At 40.3% G+C, this 18,408-nt stretch overlaps 1 protein-coding gene across 2 annotated transcripts; it reads left to right on the top strand.

Annotated features, from left to right (window-relative positions):
- On the top strand, positions 1–16,691 carry Coil (coilin). Of its 2 annotated transcripts, none has more exons than XM_047547311.1 (7): positions 1–274; positions 6,984–8,085; positions 8,203–8,325; positions 8,556–8,603; positions 9,992–10,061; positions 13,756–13,844; positions 15,730–16,691. In XM_047547311.1, the coding sequence occupies exons 1-7, from the start codon at positions 30–32 to the stop codon at positions 15,811–15,813; spliced, it is 1,761 nt and encodes a 586-aa protein (XP_047403267.1). In that variant the 5' UTR covers positions 1–29; the 3' UTR covers positions 15,814–16,691. The 2 variants fall into 2 exon arrangements, with proteins under 2 accessions (XP_047403267.1, XP_047403268.1); XM_047547312.1 differs by having other exon boundaries at positions 2–274; positions 8,203–8,289.
- The last annotated feature ends 1,717 nt before the right edge of the window (positions 16,692–18,408 follow it).

The raw sequence follows: 18,408 nt of genomic DNA, 5'->3' as shown, positions 1-18,408 counted from the left end.
TCTCTCGGCTTCCGTTGAGCACGAGCAAGATGGCAGCCTCCGAGACGGTTAGGCTACGGCTTCAATTCGACTACCCACCTCCAGTTACCCCGCACTGCACGGTTTTCTGGCTTCTGGTCGACCTGAACAGATGCCGAGTGGTCACAGATCTCATCAGTCTCATCCGCCAGCGATTCGGCTTCAGTTCTGGGGCCCTTCTAGGTCTCTACCTGGAGGGGGGGCTCTTGCCCCCGGCCGAGAGCGCGCGCCTGGTGAGGGACAACGACTGCCTCAGGTGCGCTCGGCGCGGGAGGCGGCGCGGGAGGCGGCGGCGGGGCGGGCGGCTGGCCGGGGACGCGCCTGCGCACGCCGGGGTCGCCTCTGGCCGGGGTAGGGTGAGGCGCAAAAAACAAAAAAATGCACGTTCGTGAACCCCAGAGAGCTGACTGGTCTAGTCAAGGCTGGGGCTGAGCAATCTGCATCCTAACTAGCACCGCTCCCCGAGAGCTTCCGATTTCAGGTGAAACAAGCGTGGAACGACTGTCCTGTTAATGAGCAGGGCAGATGCTTATTCCAGCCTTGATTAGGGAATCCGCATCTGGCCGGCACCGTGTTCCTGCGCATGGTGCAGTCAGGGAGCCTGGCCTTCCGTGGGGTACTCGGGTTCATCTGCCAGGAGACCAGACAGAGAGGAACAGTCATCTTTTCTTCGTAACGCTCCGGTTGTCCCACTTTAGTTCCTTTGCAGTATCCGCCGAGACTTCTGGTGGGCGACATTCTGTGTCTCACCTGCCGTTTTGGGTTCACCAAAATAGCGGTTTGGGTTCTTTTTCTTTGTGCATCAGGACACACAAGAATAAAGTATGCTTTTGAAAATTTAAAAAAAATGATAGGTGAGTATCCAGGGACAACTGTTGTATGAATTGCCAATACTCTGTTTTCTTAGTAAGATGGTTAGATGTGATCACTCTTGTTCAGATTCTCATCTTGAACTGATTTGTCGCCCTCTCCCCAGTAAGCTTAAGCTACAGTGAATTAATTCCAGAGTTGTGAATCAGGCTACATCCTCTTGCCTGCCTTTTGTTGTTGAAAATTGCCTTCCCTAAGGCATGTCAGATTCATAAGATTTCTTCAGAACATCAGGGAATTTAATTTGGAACAATGACTACATCTCTTGAGTGTCTCTTCAATCAGGAGTGCTATGATTTATTAGCAGTGTTTCAGCTGTTTCAAATGACAACTTGAAATAGCCCAAATTTCAAAAAGTGTTCTTTTCCCTTTTTATTGACTGTGAAATAGACCTCCATTTACTCTGTAATTTAGGGACTGTTTAAATATACATTTCTAAGGACTGTATCCCCTCCTGTTAAGTTTACTTTCCCAACTGTCCCCTGCCTAATGAATTAATAACTTACTGTAGCAAAGTACAGTTATATTTCAATTAATCATCTGAGAATTGCACTCTTTATAATAAAGCTAGCAATGTCAAAAACAACAGTGAAAGGTGTTATAAGTAATAATTATAGCACAGTGGCGGGCAGATTCCTTCTAAATGCCTCAAGTGCACAACTGCTTATGCAAGAAATCCTCTGCAGGGGCTGGTAATGTATTTCAGTGGTAGAGCACTTGTCTAGCATGTGCAAAGCCTTGTGTTCAATAACCAGCACTGCAGGGTTGGGGGTATGGGGAAGAAACTCCTGTAGCTGGCTTCAGTGGTAAATGGGGACAGGTCTGTAGCAGAAAACTAAACTTGGAAATTTGTTTGTTTGTTTCATGCTCCCCCAATCACTGTCTTCCCCTGACAAACTTCCTTTTTTTCAGAGCTACAGAAGAAAACATATTCACTGTTTTCAGAGGTACCTAATATTGTTGGAGTGGACCCAAATAAGTAGCTTTGTGCTTCTGAATACTATCTTCTGTGTGATGCAGGCAATTATATTGAATAGCTAGACCAGTGTATACTGCTAAGTGCCCAAGATGGTTGAGAAAGGAGAGATCAAGCCAGGTGCATATGCCCATAATCCCAGCTACTTGGGAGACTGAGGCAGAAAGATCCAGAAATTGAGCCAGTTGAGCTAGTCTGGTATTTAGTAGTATCCTGTTTCAAAATAAAAAAATTAAAAGTCTGGGGATATAGCTCTAGTAGAGCACTCTTGGGTTCCATCCCCAGTACTGTCCCCCCACCCAAAGGAGAGAGATCAGCATGGAACAAAAGTGGTCCGGGAGTTGAGCAGTACCTTAAAGGATGGGCAGATGTCGGGTGGCTAACATGCAGTTGTAGAAGCAAAAAAAGCAGTAGAGACAAGTCTGACAAGCAGAAGAATTCTGTTGAAAGTGCTGGGGACACTGAGAAGCCTGATGAGGAAAGGTAGAGCCAGGTTCTGAGAAACAACTTTGAGGCCCCTGTATGCCACTGCCTTTTCCTCAGAACTCATTCTCTTAAAACACAGTAATCTGACTTGACATCTGCACCCCACCTGCTAACAGTGAGCTCCTGAAGCTGGTCTTTAGGTCCCCTGGGAAGAAGCGCTCCTATTTGCTTAGAGCCCCCTGTGTTAGTTTGCCAGGGCTGCTATAACGAAATACTATGGAAGGCTTCAACAACAATAATTTCTCATACGCAGGTTTAGTTTCTTCTGAGGCCTCTTTCATCGGTTTGTGGAAGGCAGCTTTCTTCCTGTGTCCTCACATGGCCTTTTCTCTGTGTGTGCATTCCTGGTCTTTTTCTTTATCCAAATTTCCTCTAAGGACACCAGTCAGATTGGATCAGGACCCACCCTACTGGCCTCATCTTAAGTTAATGACATCTTTAAAAGAGCTTTCTCCACATACAGTCACAAGAGGTACTGGGACTTAGGGCTTCTACATATGAACTTCAAGGAACCACAGTTGATCTCATAAGAGCCTCTGCAGAGGGTTTCACAGAGGTTTGGCTATAGCAACTGGTTTGGACAGTGACCGAGTAGAAGAGAGCTTTCTGCTGAAGTCATTCTGTGAGGTAACAAAGCACACTCCCTCCTCCATCACTCTTTCAAATGCCTGTGGCGTTCGATTAAATGTTAGAGCTGGGTTCTCATTTCATACTCCTGTAGCTAATGGCTCCTTGCATTTCAAGTCAAGCCTCTTTGAAGCCTCTGTGACTCTGTGACTTACAAACTGTGTGCTTTTGGTCAGGTAATTTTTTACCTGTCTGAAGGTGGCAAGGCAGGAGGGAGGCTGCAGGAAACCTGTGGGACCCAGAGGAGTGAAGCTTCCCTCTTGCACCTTCCTTGTTGAATTTCATCTTTGGTCGATGAGACAAGTTCATCAAAAATCCACCAATGTGTCCTTCAGAGGACTAACAGCATTCATTGTATTAATGAAAATTAGAACTAATGTGGATAGCACTTGCTTTGAGCCAGGCCTGCTTTAAATATATAATAGCTCATTTGAGTACTGTAATTATTATCATTATCCTCATTTTTATAGATGAGAAGGCTGAGGTAATTGTTTAAAAATTAATTACAGTGGCAGAAGGAAGATTTTAACCCAGGCAATCACTTCAAACTTGGCAGTAGAATGGGGTAGGTGTCAGGTGGGGCAGATGGACATGTCTATATTTCTGTATAACAGAATCTTAGAAGCAAAATTACAAATATAAAGGGAAGTACTTACATTTTAATAATACCATTCATTTTTCTCTGTAAAGAGTTTGAACAAAAAGTGGAGGATATGTTTTAGAAGTTTCCTGAAATCAAATTTCTGTCATCTCTAATTACCCAGTAATTCACTGTAGTTCGTAAAAGAACAATTGCATTCTCTTTTGTTTGTAAAAGACAACTTCATTTGTTGTCTATGGTTCATGTAGAGAAATGAACATTACTAAGGCAAGCACACATCCTGTAATCCCAGCAGTTTGGGAGGCTGAGGCAGGAGAATCTTGAGTTCAAAGCCCCCCCTCTGCAACTTAGTGAGGCCTAAGCAAGTTCCTATCTCTAAATAGTACATAAAAAAAAAAGGGCTGGGATATGTTTCAGTGGTTAAGCACCTGTGGGTTTAATCTCTGGTCCAAAAAAAAAAAAGAATGGTAACGAAGCAGACGTAGGGAGACCATTTCTTGTTCTCTGGGTCGCATTTAGCCTCACCTTGTTGATATTTGTTTCTCTTGGAGAGCAGTAGTAGCTAGCTAGTAAGGCTGCAGTAATCACAAGTCATGCTTTTTAGTCAGATACCCATAGACACATTGTCTTAAGGAGGAACGAGGTCGGGTCAGGTGCGTAGCTCAGTGGAAGAGCCCTTGTCTAGAGTGCACTAAGCTCTGGTTCTGTTCCCAGAGCCACAAAATTGAAAAAAAAAAAAAAAAAAAAAGTGGGCAGGGCGAGATGATGCTTTAGAAAGCGTGATGATGTTGCCAGCTCCAGGGAGAAGGATGGACTGCCTAAACTGGGTGCAGCATGTGCTATGTTGCGGTGACTTTATTTATTAACTGTTCATTAACTGCAAGGACTGAGCAAAAAGTTTAGCAGCTCTTTTTGAAGTTTGGTCCTAATTAGTCATCTCACAATTGAAGCTTTAATCATTGCTAAAGTAAAACAAATTGATAAAAAATATCAAGGAAAAAATCTGATATTCTGGAACTTATGTGATGGTCTTAGATTCACAGGATGCCAAGCTAGCTTGTACCAGTTTAAGAATGACTTCTTTGCTGTTAGATATTGAGGTCTTTAGCAGGGAACAGAGAGGATGTTTTTATAATATAAATCCCTGGTCATTCAGAGTTTTATTTCTGTCTTTATCTTCTGCTCAGGTGCTCTTATTTTATCTTGATTTGTGCATTTCTAAATAGTTGTTTTCTGAAGAATAATTGAACATTCTTTTTGCCAACTACCTTGAGGAGGTAAATCCACAAGATTATTGGGCTTTAAAATAATTGAAGAATGCTTATACATATACCCTTACCTACCATTTGTACTTTATTTTTAGATATGACTGACTGGATCTTTCTCTGTTCACTCAGGATTAGCAGTTGCCAGTTCATTGGGGGAAATTGCTGTCCTATAGTGAAACAATTTTGGATGAAGTGTTTTCCAGAAAACAAAACTGTTGCAGGATTGTGCATAGAGAGACAGGACACCAACCTTTAACAGGAAACTGTTTATTTTGTGCCAGCGGATTATCATCCAAAGGCCAAGTTTCAATGGAAGCAGGACTTCACCTTATATAACCGCTGCTAGTTTCCCTCTCATCACTCTCCCATTATATATTAGCCCCTTTGCCTCACCTGTATGGAAAAATACATTTTGCATGGGTATTCTGTACTATAAAATCATAAAGAAGTTACAACAGAGCTGTGCAGGTGCATTGTGGGTGTCGGCAGGGTTGCGCATACAACCTGAGTGTGCCACGCCGCCTTTCCTTTGAATGGTAAATGCATATGTACATGGTTACTAAAGGTATCATGTTGTCCGACAGTCGCTCATGTGTACACAGATACAGGCCTTGCTTCGCTTCTGTGCCTGTTTAGAGAGGGCTTGTTCCACAAAACCATAGGAAACACACACACACACAATATAGGGAATTAACTCAATTGTAGAAGCTGAGAAATCTCAAGATCTGCAGTCAGCAAACTGAAGACCAGAGGGTCAGTGGTGTGATTCCAATCCAAATCTGACTCTGAAGGCAGGAGAAGACTGATGTCCCAGCTCGAAGGGTCAGACAGAAAGCACATTCTCCCATAGCCATTTTGTTTTCTTTAGGCCATTAGTGAATTGGAAGAGACCAACCCACATGGGGAAAAGCAGTTTACTTAGTCTTCCAATGTTAATTTCATCCAGAAACACTCTCACAGACATGCCATAGTCAAAAAATAATGCTTAAACAAATGTCTGGGTACCCCATACCTCAGGCAAGCTGACACATAAAATTAACCATCACAAACTGTCATGCAATTTTATGGGTATTTGTCACTACCCCAGAGAACATAAATTGTGTGGTATTTCCCTAAATTTAAGCAAAAAATAATTAATAAAATCTCATTTTACTTATTATTTTTAAGTATATGTTTATTTTTAATTGACAGTTATTGTACATATTTATAGGGTATGGGGCGATATTGCAGTACATGAATACAATGTGTAATGATTGGATCCAGGGTCACTGACATATCTGTCACCTCAGGCATATGTCATTTCTTTGTGTTGGGAACATTCAAAATCCTCTGTACTAGCTATTTGAAAATATTCGTTAATTGTCAATCATAGTTATCCTGTGATGCTATAGAACACTCTTCCCAAGCTCTGATAATCACTATTCTATTTTTTTATTTCTTTTAAGTCAAATTTTTAACTTCCAAATGTGAGACTATATAGTATTTGCCTTTCTGTAGCTGACTTATTTTACTTAACACAGTGTCCTCTAGATCTACTCATGTTGTTGCAAATGAAAGAATTGCATTCCTTTTATGACTGAATAATCTTGCATTACACACATGCACACCATATCACATTTTCCTTATACACTTATCTGTTGATGAACACCTAAGCTGATTCCATATTTTGGCTATTAAGAATAAAATCTCATTTTTAGAAAAGCAACACATTCCAAAACAAAAATGGATAAATTAGCAATATCACCTTTTAGGGTAGGTAACACACATGTAGTGAAAGACTGTGAGTTTTGAAGCTAGACAAACAGGTTTGAAGTGCCATTCTTCTACTTATCAGCTGGGGATCTTGGGCAGGTTACCTTTTTGAACTATAATTTTGTGGCTTGTAAAACAAAGCAAAACCCTGCTTTGTTGTGGTTTTTTGATCAGAGAAAATGCATAGAAAATGTTTGAGACACAGTAATCAGTTAATAAACTGGCCTATGAAAGTTGACCGTAAGTGATGCTATCTGGGCCATTTTATCAAAGAGTCTTTTTTTCCTTAAGTGGTGTGACAGTTTGCAGAATCATCTCAGTATATAGCTATATCCTGGCAACATGCTTATGAATTTCTTACTCTAGCTTTCTTATTTTTTGACAGAGTTAAGTTAGAAGAGAGAGAAATTCCTGAGACTTCTCTAGCAGTCAGTAATGGTGATGATATTCATTTACCTAGAAAAGCAAAGAAGCGGGCTTTTAAGTTGGAGGAAGATGAAGAAACAGAACTAAGTTACAGATATTCAAAGAAGCAGTGGAAGAGGCAGGACAGCAATAGCATTAATGAGAGAGTCTTGGATCTGGAACCAAAAGCTATCACCGATCAGACTGGGAAGAAAAAAGGCAAGAGAAAAAATAAAACAACAGGTGGCACAGTGGATGAGGAGGAGGAAGAGACCAGAAGGAAATCTCCAAAGAAAAAGGAGAAATGTGAACATAAAAAACAGACCAAGAATTCCAAGTGTCCCAAAGCACAGACGTCAAAAGAGGGGAGCACCCAGAAGTCTAGTTCTCAGAAAGGTTCTGCTAAAAACAGCCTTGTGAAAGCCAGAAGGAAAGGCGGGGGAGGCCCATGTTCAAAAGACAGCCCCAATTCCTCCTCGGAGTCAGAGTCTGGTTCTGGTCATGATTCGAACAGTGATGGTATCAGCAATGTCACATTGGAGGTTAGAAATTCTGCAGAGAAACTATCAACTGAGTTATCAAAAGAAGAACCCTCTACAAAAAATACAGCCGCAAACAAACTGGTTGCAAAAGCTGCCGTTACCACCAGCAAGGGCAAGATCACCAGAGCCACATCTTCTAGTTCCGACTCCACTTCAGATTCAGATGACCAGTGCATGGTGTCCAAGACGGAGTATGCTACAGGGTTCTTAAAGACAGTAGGCCTCTTTTCAGGAAGAGGCTGTCCAGGTCCGGGGCTGTCAGTACAGACTCCAAGTGCAATTGGGTGGAAATTTGTGGACTCAAATACTAACAAACAGGCTCCTGGTCCTCCTCCCAGTGTGTCTCTCTCCACCAGTTTAGGAAGAGGATGGGGGAGAGGAGAGGACCTTCTTTCTTGGAAGGGAGTGAGAGGTCGGGGCATTCGAGGGAGAGGTCGAGGACGAGGGCATGCTGTTTCCTGTGTTTTAAATACTAACACTGAATATCAGAAGCAGCAGCAATTAAGTGAGATAGTAACAAATTCATCTACTATTATCCAGGTAAGTATTATTTATTATGAGTTGACTTCTCTCTCTATGCAGTATGTCTGGACTCCATGTCATGGGCTCCCATTTTCTCAGAGGTAATGAAGTCACATGACTAATGCTGTTTTTCAGAATCCAGTAGAGATACACAAGAAGGACTATAGTCTATTACCACTGTTAGCAGCTGCCCCTCAAGTTGGAGAGAAGATTGCATTTAAGGTATATTTTAAAACAGCAACAATTACAACAAAAAAGGTTAGCTGCCCTTCCAATAAACTTATTTAGCAAGTCATGTTAAATAGTCTTTATAAAAACCCTTCTCCCTGCGACAGCAGTGTTGTCAAAGTTTCCTGGTGGGCCTCAGAATGGTGAGGGTGGGCACTGCATGTTTTCTTGCAGGGGCAGGTTGGTAAGACAGAGGAGCCATGGGGATGTGAGAGGATAAGAGGGCTTGTGTACTCGTAGGTGTTTTTCTTCTTTTTTAGCTTTTGGAACTAACATCTGATTACTCTCCTGATGTCTCTGACTACAAGGTAAGGTTGTTTATTTAAAAATAATAGCTGGACATGTTGGCATGTGCCTATGGTCCTAGCTGCTCGGGAGGCTGAGTCAGAAAGGTAGCTTTAGACCAGGAGTTCAGGGCCAGCACGGGCAGCAGTGTGAACCCTGTCTCTAAAAAGAAATAAAAAACCCCAAAAGTTGTCAGTACGCTAACAAGATTAAATTTATATTTAATACTACTCGCTTGGGTAAAAGAGTTTTTCATTAAAGTCATAAAGTAGAAGATGAAATTATTTATCAAAGTGTATACTTTTAAAAGCATCACTGTTGCCAAGTGCGGTGGCACATGCCTATAAGCTCGGAGGCTAAGGCAGGAGGATTGAGAGTTCAAACCCTGCCTTAGCAATTTAGTGAGGCCCTAAGCAACTCAGCAAGACCCTGTCTCTAAACAAAATATTAAAAAGGGATGGGGTACAGACAGAGAAACAACATGTATCCCATTTGTTTACAATAAAAAAAAATAAATAAATTAAAAAAAAAAAAAAAAAAAAGGGATGGGGCTGTGTCTCAGTGGTTAAGTGCCCCTAGGTTTAATCCCTGGTATAAAAAAAAAAAATCCACATTTTTGCATTGACCTCAAGCATTGTTTTCTAGCTAAATCAGTTGTTTTATTTAATTCTATCCCCAGAGAATATAGTCTTCCAAGGCCTCAACCCCCATTGAACCTGGTTTTTAAAAGTACCTGTTATCTATATTCAGAAATCCTGGGTGGGTACAGGAGAAACTGATTAGCTGGCCTTCCTCTGTGTCCCTAAGACCACCCATTGTCTCATGATTGCCCACCAACATGCATAGGGTAGTACTTCCTCTTCATGCATTTGAAGACTGGTTACAAAATCTGAGGGACCTGGGAGGAAAGAAATTGTAAACTTACCAGTAACAAATTACCTTCCTATTTAAGCTTTGGGACTGGGCTCAGCCCTTAGGATGGCTCTAACAGCATCAGAAATGGGATCAGCACCACTGGGGTGTGGGCGGCCTCTCCTAATGAAGGCTGTGATGCCCAGTCCCACCTGAAGACATCACCCTAGCCTATTCTCTGTTTCTCTTTTTTAGTGATTTTTGGTGACTAGCGTAATCTTGGCCTTTTAACTTCTGTAGCTATCTGCCATTCATGATTAAAATGTATCTATTTTGCCTTTGAAAATATTTCAGTATATTCAGATAGAATGTTTACAAGTCTGCTGTTTTTATTTCACGTACGTGTTGATTTATTTTTTTAACACTTTTTATTGAGCTAGAATTCAAATCACATAAAATTTGCCATTTTAACCTTTCTAAATTCTGCAATTCAGTGGTTTGTAGTATTTTCATAGTGTTTTACATGTTGATTTTTGACTTGGACTTTTATTTTTAAAAGGAAGGAAAAATATTAAGTCACAATCCAGAGACCCAGCAAGTAGATATAGAAATTCTCTCATCCTTACCTGGTGAGTCATTTGGAAATTAATTTGAAAATTTAGATTCTTCATATCTACAGTGTCTTCTAAATGGCATTGATACACAGAGATGTTCTCTTCCTCCACTTAACCTGGCATCTGTAACCCGACTGGTGTTCACCACGCTTGGTCAGCACCCTACAGCTCTTGGGTCTACTAAGATATATTGGATTGGTTCTCAAAGCTGTTGGGCTACTTGTTCTTGTTGTATTTGTATATCTTCATAAAAGATTATATGAACTGGTGAAAACTGTTTGCAAAAAGAATTACTTATAGGGAATAATTGAATGCTGAATCAGGAGCATTACTGAAAAAATGCTATTAAATTATCGGTGGGTGGGTGAGGTATAAAAGATTGGGAAGAATTTGATAAAAGTCTAAGAAGATTCTGTGCTTAGGTAGCCTTGTATGTTTTGCATTCTTAAATCACTTAAAAATAATCCAAATTGGAACTTGTGGACAATGTATTAAGGGTATGGTTTATAAAAGAAAGACATCTGTATTCAGTAAACTCAAGACCTATTTAACCGTCTTTCAGAAAGATTGGCAAAATAAAATCTCTATGGTGTGTGTGTGTATACATATACTCTTACATTTTATTTTTTTGGGAATCAAACCAGGGTCTTGCATGTCTTAGTCAATTGCATATTATTGTCAGTGGGTCCTTGCTTTGTCCTGATTAATCCTACCTGTTATTGGTTCTGGAATAAGAGAGCTTTAACCATATGGAACTTAACTTAAAATGTGTTGAAGGGGTCCCTAGCCAGAGAGCAGGGGAGATGACTTTTCTTTAACAGACTCTAAAGCAATTATTTCCTTTTTTTTTTTTTTTAAATAAGGCAGTGAGTGAAATAGTCAAAATTCCACCAAGCATGGTGGCACATAACTGTAATCCCAGCCTTTTAGGAGGCTGAGGCAGGAGAATCACAAGTGTAAGACAACCTTGGCAACTTAGCAATATCCTATGTAAAAAAATAAATAAATAAAATAACCTCAGGAGTGGAGCACCTCTGGGTTTAATCCCCAGTACTGGGGGGAGGAGTGGGAGAAAGAAAGATTCAAAAGTCCTATAGACAGAAATCAGTCAAAAGAATTTTTCAATAAAATCCCTTTGTGATATTAAGTAAATGATTAGATATAACTTACACTGGATTTCCAGCTGTCATTGTCATCATCATCATCATCTTTTGGGGGGAGGGTTCTGGGTATACTGAGTATTGAACCCAGTGATGCTGTATCCCAGCATTTTTTATTATTTATTTATTTTTATTTTTTTGGTAATGACTTAATTTTTTTCCACATTTTTTATTGATGCATTATAGTTGTACATAATGATGAAATTTGTTGTTACGTATTTGTGCATTGCTATTTTAAATTTTGAGATGGGGTCTTGCTAAGTTGACAAGGCTGGCCTCAAACTTGCCATCCTCTTTCCTCAGTCTGTATATAGCATTACTGGGAATGCAGGTGTGGGCCCTGGTGTCCATCTCCAGCTTTCTTCTGATGAGATTTTACTTATAGAAATCCCCATTCTTAGGAATGGTGGACAGAGAAGTTTATGCATGGTCAAATTCCAGTGACACAAACCTGAATGCTACACATCAAGTTATTGACAATGACAATGTCCAGTTACAATTTTTCTTTTTTTTTCTTTTGTACACGCGTGTATGGTACTAGAGATTGAACCAAGGGGAACTGTACCACTGAGGTACATTCCCAGCCCTTTTTATTTTTTTATTTTTAAACAGGGTCTTGCTAAGTTGCCCAGACTGATCTTGAACTTGTGATCCTCCTACCTCACTTAGCTTCCTGAGTCACTGGGGTTACAGGCGTGCACCACTATGCCTGGCTAGCACATCTCTTCTTTGGGGCATCAAGAAATGACTTCTGCTGGGCGTGTTGGCACATATCTGTAATCCAAGCAACTTGGGATGCTAAGGTAGGAGGATCACAAGTTCAAGGCCAACCTTAGCAACTCGGCAAGGCCCTAGGCCACTTAGTGTCTCCAAATAAAAAAATAAAAAAGGACTGGGGATGTTGTTCAGCACTAAAGTGCCCCCTGTGTTCAATCCCTAGTGCCAAAAAAAAAAAAAAAAAAAAAAAAAAAAGACTAGTCTGGGCACAGTGACCTATGCCTGTAATCCTAGCAACTCAGGAGACTGAGGCAGGAGGATTACAAATTGGAGGCCAGCCTCAGATAGTTAGCAAGACCCTGTCTCAAAAAAATTAAAAGGGAGGGGGATGGAACTCAGTGGTAGAATACCCCTAGGTTCAAGTCCTAGTATTGGAAAACAAAAACAACAACAACAAAGAAAAAAAGCAAAAAATTCTACCTGTTCTCTAAGAAAAATACAAGAAGTCCTCAATTTGCATAGTTATGATATACATGAATTTCAGTTACCATGGTTTAGTTAAATACTAAATAGCATCAGTCTCCCAATACTAGGTATGTTAACTATAATTGTGTTAAGTACTGATAGTTCTTCAGTCCACAAATCACTATGTAAATAACCCATGTGCATCCTGATGAGTGAAGACTCATGTCACTTCTTTCAGAGTCTGTCGTTGACTGCTCACTGTGCATCTAACATTCAGTACAGATGGCAGATGGTTGTGCTGCCTCCTGGTCTCTTAGCACATAAGTTTTTTTTTTTTTTTTTTTTTTTTTTAATGGGTAGTTGACATACAGACTTGTCCAACAAAGATAAAAGCACACTAGAGAAACAAAAGTGATGATTCTGGAAGTGCCATCCAGACCGCTTGCGTGAACTTACAGGTGAAGTGGCTCTCTGGTGTCGGCTCTGCCACTTTTGTGAACTTACTGACCTAAAGGAAGGTGGCTATGATGAACAGGAGGAAACGTCCTAGAAGTGGCGCCGTGGGAAGCTTCACTAAGATTTCACGAAGCGGAAGGGAAACCTTCAAAGCCATTTCTTGAGATCAGAAACTCCAAGAATAAAATTTTGGTGCACACCCAGAAGGAAATGTGACAGTTCTGCCAGGCACAGAACAGCTGTTCCAACTGTGTTTTAAGTTACATGACAAGACGGCGAGCATCGTTCCAGCTACCCTTGATAAGTTCTTACGAAAAAATAAAAGGCATTACTTTTCAGTTTCTAGCATTTTAAATAAAGATGGACTACATAAATATTTTTACTAATTTTCACAGTCTACACAGTGAGGGTTTTGGTATTTTGATGAAAATTTTTGAAGATTTTCAAGACAACCATATTTTTTCCCATTGATTGTTAAGATAGTTTGGTATGGTTTCAACCTGTAGTTATTTTTCCAATCCCATACTACTGTGGGAGCCCGAAACTGCCAAATAGTAGGCATCTGTGATTTCTGAGGCTGGATGACATTTCATGTCATCTTGCCTTGCTGAAACATAAATTATCTTTTTGGATCACCTTGTGGTTCGATTCTGGGACTAGTAGTGACAGTTCCTCAAGCTCATTTTAAAGGAAAGGTTGTCAAGAAATGGTCAGGAAGCAATTGCGTTGTGGCACTGGTTCTCTGAGGGTCTTCTGTGAGGAGCACCCCACGCCTTCCAACACGCCCAACTTGCGTATCAGTTGGTGGCTTTTTTGTGACCATTTTCCCAGTGATAAAAATTCCCTGTAGAGAAACATTTTAACTATTGAGGAATAACTTACTGTCTTTCCTCCCTACCTTCTGGTTTCAGCCTTGAAAGAACCTGGGAAATTTGATTTGGTTTATCACAACGAAAATGGAACCGAGGTGGTTGAGTACGCTGTGACACAGGAGAGGAGGGTAGGCATGTTTCTCTTCTTGCCTTGTTTGGTCAGACATTCTCTTTTGACTAGTAATGTGGAGTCTGGAAGGTGACATTGTAGCTTCCCAAACTGCACATATCAAAACCAAAAGGATCTAGGCCCTGCGGGCATCTAGTCTTTTTCCTGGTGAGTGGCAGTAATAAGTGCCAAGTGCCAAATCAGGGTGCCATCATGTAACCCCAAAGAGCCTATGTAACGAGGTGTCCAAATAAACTCTTGTTTAATAGTGTGGAGTTGCTTACAAGGATAGTTAGATAGGGATTCCAACAGAAGAAAGGAGCATATTTTAAAAACGTTATTGGCATATATCATTCATAAAAGTGCACATAAGTGTATAGCTTGAACAGTCTTCACAAATGATCATATCCACATAACCAGACTCAGATCAAGAAGTAGAACATGGGGGCTGGGGAGATAGCTCAGTCGGTAGAGTGCTTTCCTTGTAAGCACAAGGCCCTGGGTTCGATCCCCAGCACCCAAAAAAAAAAAAAAAAAAAATAAGAAGTAGAACATGAACAGCCTTTAGGAGCTGCCATCATGTGCCCTTGCAGTCACTTCTGACCCCTGAGTGTCACCACAGTTCTGACTTGTGGTAGCATAGATGGCATAAAGAATGACAGAATGATGATTCTGTACTTCAAATTGCCATGGGAAATGTATGATTTAGACCTTTATACACAGCTGACTTCCAGGGCTGCTGGCAGTGGTTACTTTGTTAGGCTATGGCAGCAGTAAATAGAATTTTTTTATACTGGAAAAAATGTTTGCTTTCTTTAGAATGTTGTGAATCTTGTTCTGGACTTTTCAGTATTGAAGATTCACATTTCATCTGAAATGTAAAGTCTTAGAAGTCCTCTCCAGGCTTTATGTTTTCCTTTGTTTTATAGGTGGATGATACTCTTAGAGATTTGTCCCCAAAATGCATTTTTAGGTTTGTGGTAGGATTGGCAGATTTGGCCCAATCTCCTGTTCTTTATTTGCAGTATATGAGCTTCATTTTTTTTTTCTTTCCTCCTCTCTTTATCTTAAAATGTAGTCCTGAAAGACTGCATTGGAAAATTAGACCTTCACTATGTACCCCCTTTTTTTTTTTGTTTTGTTTTGTTTTTTTTTTTGGTACCCGGGATTGAACCTGGTGGTGCTTAACCACTGAGTACATTCACTATGGCATTTTAAACAAAGACTTGAAATTGAATACAGAACCCGTAATTACTGTTTTTGACACTAGATGGCTCTCAGCATACATCCATGTGGTTAGGCATTAGTGGTTACTTTTAAATTGTAGTTTCCATTTTCAGGCAGCATAGAATAAGAACTACAGAGCTTCCAAGAAGGGCACGGGCAGCATAATGATACCCACTTGGGCCTTATCTAGCTCCCAAGAAATCTGCAGGCTGCCTGTCTGCAAGGGAAATCCTTGGGGCACTTGTAACCTCCTACTGCATTTTCTCAGCCCCCACACCCCCCAGTTGTAAAGAAAAGATAAAATGTGCTTAATGTTAAATTTAGCTGCATTTTAGGGAAATGAGTTCTTAAACCCTAATTAAACTCAAATTACTGGGACTCAAATTATTCCAGTTCTTCAGCCATTCTGACAAATAGAAATTTGCCTTCATTGAAGAGTCTGATGTTGCATAGTACAGCCTGAGTTCATCCAATCTGGGAGCCCTTCAGTTTTAATTTGCATGACACAGATGTGTATTGGTATGTGTATTTAATGATTTGTAATGATAAATATTACTCTAGGAAGAGTGAGATTAACCCTGTATGGTGGGATCTTAAGTAACCTAAATTTTTTAACTTATTAAATCCTATTTGACCTCAAAATGAAGTGCTTAAACTATTTTGTATTTTTTTCTCAGATCACTGTTTTTTGGAGAGAGTTGATTGATCCAAGACTGATTCTTGAAGCTCCAAGTACCACCTCAAGCACAGAACATGTCTGAGTATGACCTTTCCACCTCATAGTTTATAAATGTCTTTTTTGTGAAAGTGACTATAACCTGAACTTTTTTTATTATTATTATTTTAAAGAGCATTTGAAAGTCTGGATTTTTGTTATCTTCACATGACTGCACTGGGGAAAAAAAAATCTACCTCATCATTTAAAATAATATGGGTGTTGGTTTGTAGACCCATTTTTTCCTTCAAGTTAATTTCAGTTCACAAAAGTTAAAACTTGACATTCCCTGCAGACATTGTTATATACCAATAGTCTAGTTTCTTCTCTTTTTCTATTTTTTTGACCATTAAGTAGCGATCGTCAGTAGGAGTTTATAATACCAAGTACAAGACCGTGCTGCATATCTTGTTTCAATAAATTTCACTAAGTAACATTTAAAAATATTAAAGCATGTTGCTTGACCTAATTTTTTAACATTTGAGTTGTTCCATTAAATGTGGAGCATCTTATAAATTTCAAGTATACTTGAAATTGCCAAGAGTTAAGAGATAGTGGAGCTTTTTGCAGGCAATGGGTTAAAGAATCCTTTCACATTTTCCTAATTTAAAAGTGAAGGATTCTCAGGACCATGTGTAAGAGCAGTGTGCTTGGAAGAGAACTGTATTACCCGTCCGTGGGTAGGGGATTTGCTGTGGGCCTCAAGACCACAGAATGTGTTACCTACTACAAGATGCCAAGCACCTGGCTCAGTGTGTTGGAGTGAGGATCTTGAACAGAAACTTCCTTTTCTGTTTTTATTCAATACAAAGCAAAAATGGCTAACAAATGTATACTGTGAAAAAAAACTTTCTTCTAACAAAAGATCAGATCCCTCCTTCAGCTTTGGAAATTTTTAAATAAAATCATATTGAACATAATGTCCATGCCATCATGTTTAGTTTAGTATTGCAAATTATTGTCTTGTTTGTAGTAATGCCAGACATTGTACTTTTCCATAACAACATTTGCCTTCACCAAAGAGTCTGTTGTTGCCTAGTCCAGTCTGAGTTCATCCGTTCTGGGAGCCACTGGACCAATGAAGATGCTCTTGACCAAAGAGAAGTGTTGACCTCAGGGTGTATTTTCAGATTTTAATCAGTTTGAGTTACCTTTTTCCTCTATAGTAATGATTAAAATCCACTAGAAAGGCGATGACATCAATTTAGGATTCCTGACCAGCTTTTGGAGAAATAAAATATAATAGATAAGAACAATTAAGTGCTTTACACCCAAAGAATTCAAGTTTGCTTTTTGAAATTTTTGTTTCATTTACACATAGCCATGTGTGTATTGGAACACTATGTAAAATGTACATGTGTTTTGTACTACTCGGAATCAGAGATTTCATCATCATGTGATACTCAGACTTGGAAGCTCTAAACCAGCTACTTACCCAGGAGCGAGAGGGAAGGGGGGATGGGAATGAAGGTGCTGGCAAGAAATACGTGCCAGGGAGCAGATCTTTGCTTGCTGCTTCTATTAGTCATCTTTGCATCACTGTGACCGAAAGCCCTGACAAGAACGACTTAGAGAAGGAAACATTTATTTTGGCTCATGGTTTCAGAGGTTCAGTCCTTGGTGGGCCAACTGCAGTGCTCTGAATGAGGTAGAACATCAGGGAGGAAGTGCATGGCAGAGGAAAACCACTCAGGCCATGACAGTCAGGAAGCAGAGAGAGAGAGTTCTGCTCACCAGGGACAAACTATGAACCCCAAGGCACACCCCCACTGACCTACTTCCTCTAGACACACCCTATCTGCCCACAGTTACTACCCAGTTAATTCATTCAAGTGGATTAATCCACTGATTAGGTTACAGCTTTCAGAATCTGATTGTTTCATCTCTGAATATTCTTGCATTGTCTCTCATATGAGCTTTGGGGGGAGATTTCATATCCAAGCTGTTGTGCCCAGCGGCTCGAGACCCCACAAAGACCACCAGAGACCACGATCAGTGCAAGCAACAACCAGTGATTTATTAGCAAGCCTGAGCCTGGTCCTCCGCGCACTCGGTAACCGGTGACGCCAAGAGGCCCCAAGCAGGGTTTTTATAATGAAAGGCAAGCAGTTTTACAGTGTTCTTTTTAATTGGTTAACATATAAAATTGTATACAAAGCAAGTTATTTTAAGTTCTGGGTCTCCCTGACTTCCAAGAGAAGGGTTGTCATTATCTTTAAGTTTGCTTTTTATGCCAGCAAAGTTTGCTTTTGGGTCAGCCACCTGGCCATTTCAGATAAGATAAGAGGCGAGATGAAAATTCTTTGCAGCTTTTATAAGGGGTTGAGGGCAGTTTGGGAAGAGCCTCATATTTACACAGGTGCAAGCTTTTTCTATCTTTTCAAAGCCATACCACTGCTCCTGGACTTGATCCTCCAGAGGGACCATTCTAGATGGAGGAGAGTAGTACTCAGATGCCAGCTCTTATTATTATAGAATTATTTGGTGGATTTAAAGTAGTAACTCATCTAACTCCTCTCAACCCAGTGTTGAATAACTTGTCAACCACCACCCAATTAACAGGATATGTTAGTCAAACTTTCTGTTGCTGTGGTAAGATATCTGGGATACATAGCTTAAAAGGAGAAAAGGTGGACTTTGG

Source organism: Sciurus carolinensis, chromosome 3, assembly GCF_902686445.1.
Source record: "Sciurus carolinensis chromosome 3, mSciCar1.2, whole genome shotgun sequence".
NCBI classification, from domain to species: Eukaryota; Metazoa; Chordata; class Mammalia; order Rodentia; family Sciuridae; genus Sciurus; species Sciurus carolinensis.
The sequence above is the reverse complement of the archived record's forward strand: the minus strand, read 5'-3'. Positions and strand labels throughout refer to the sequence as shown.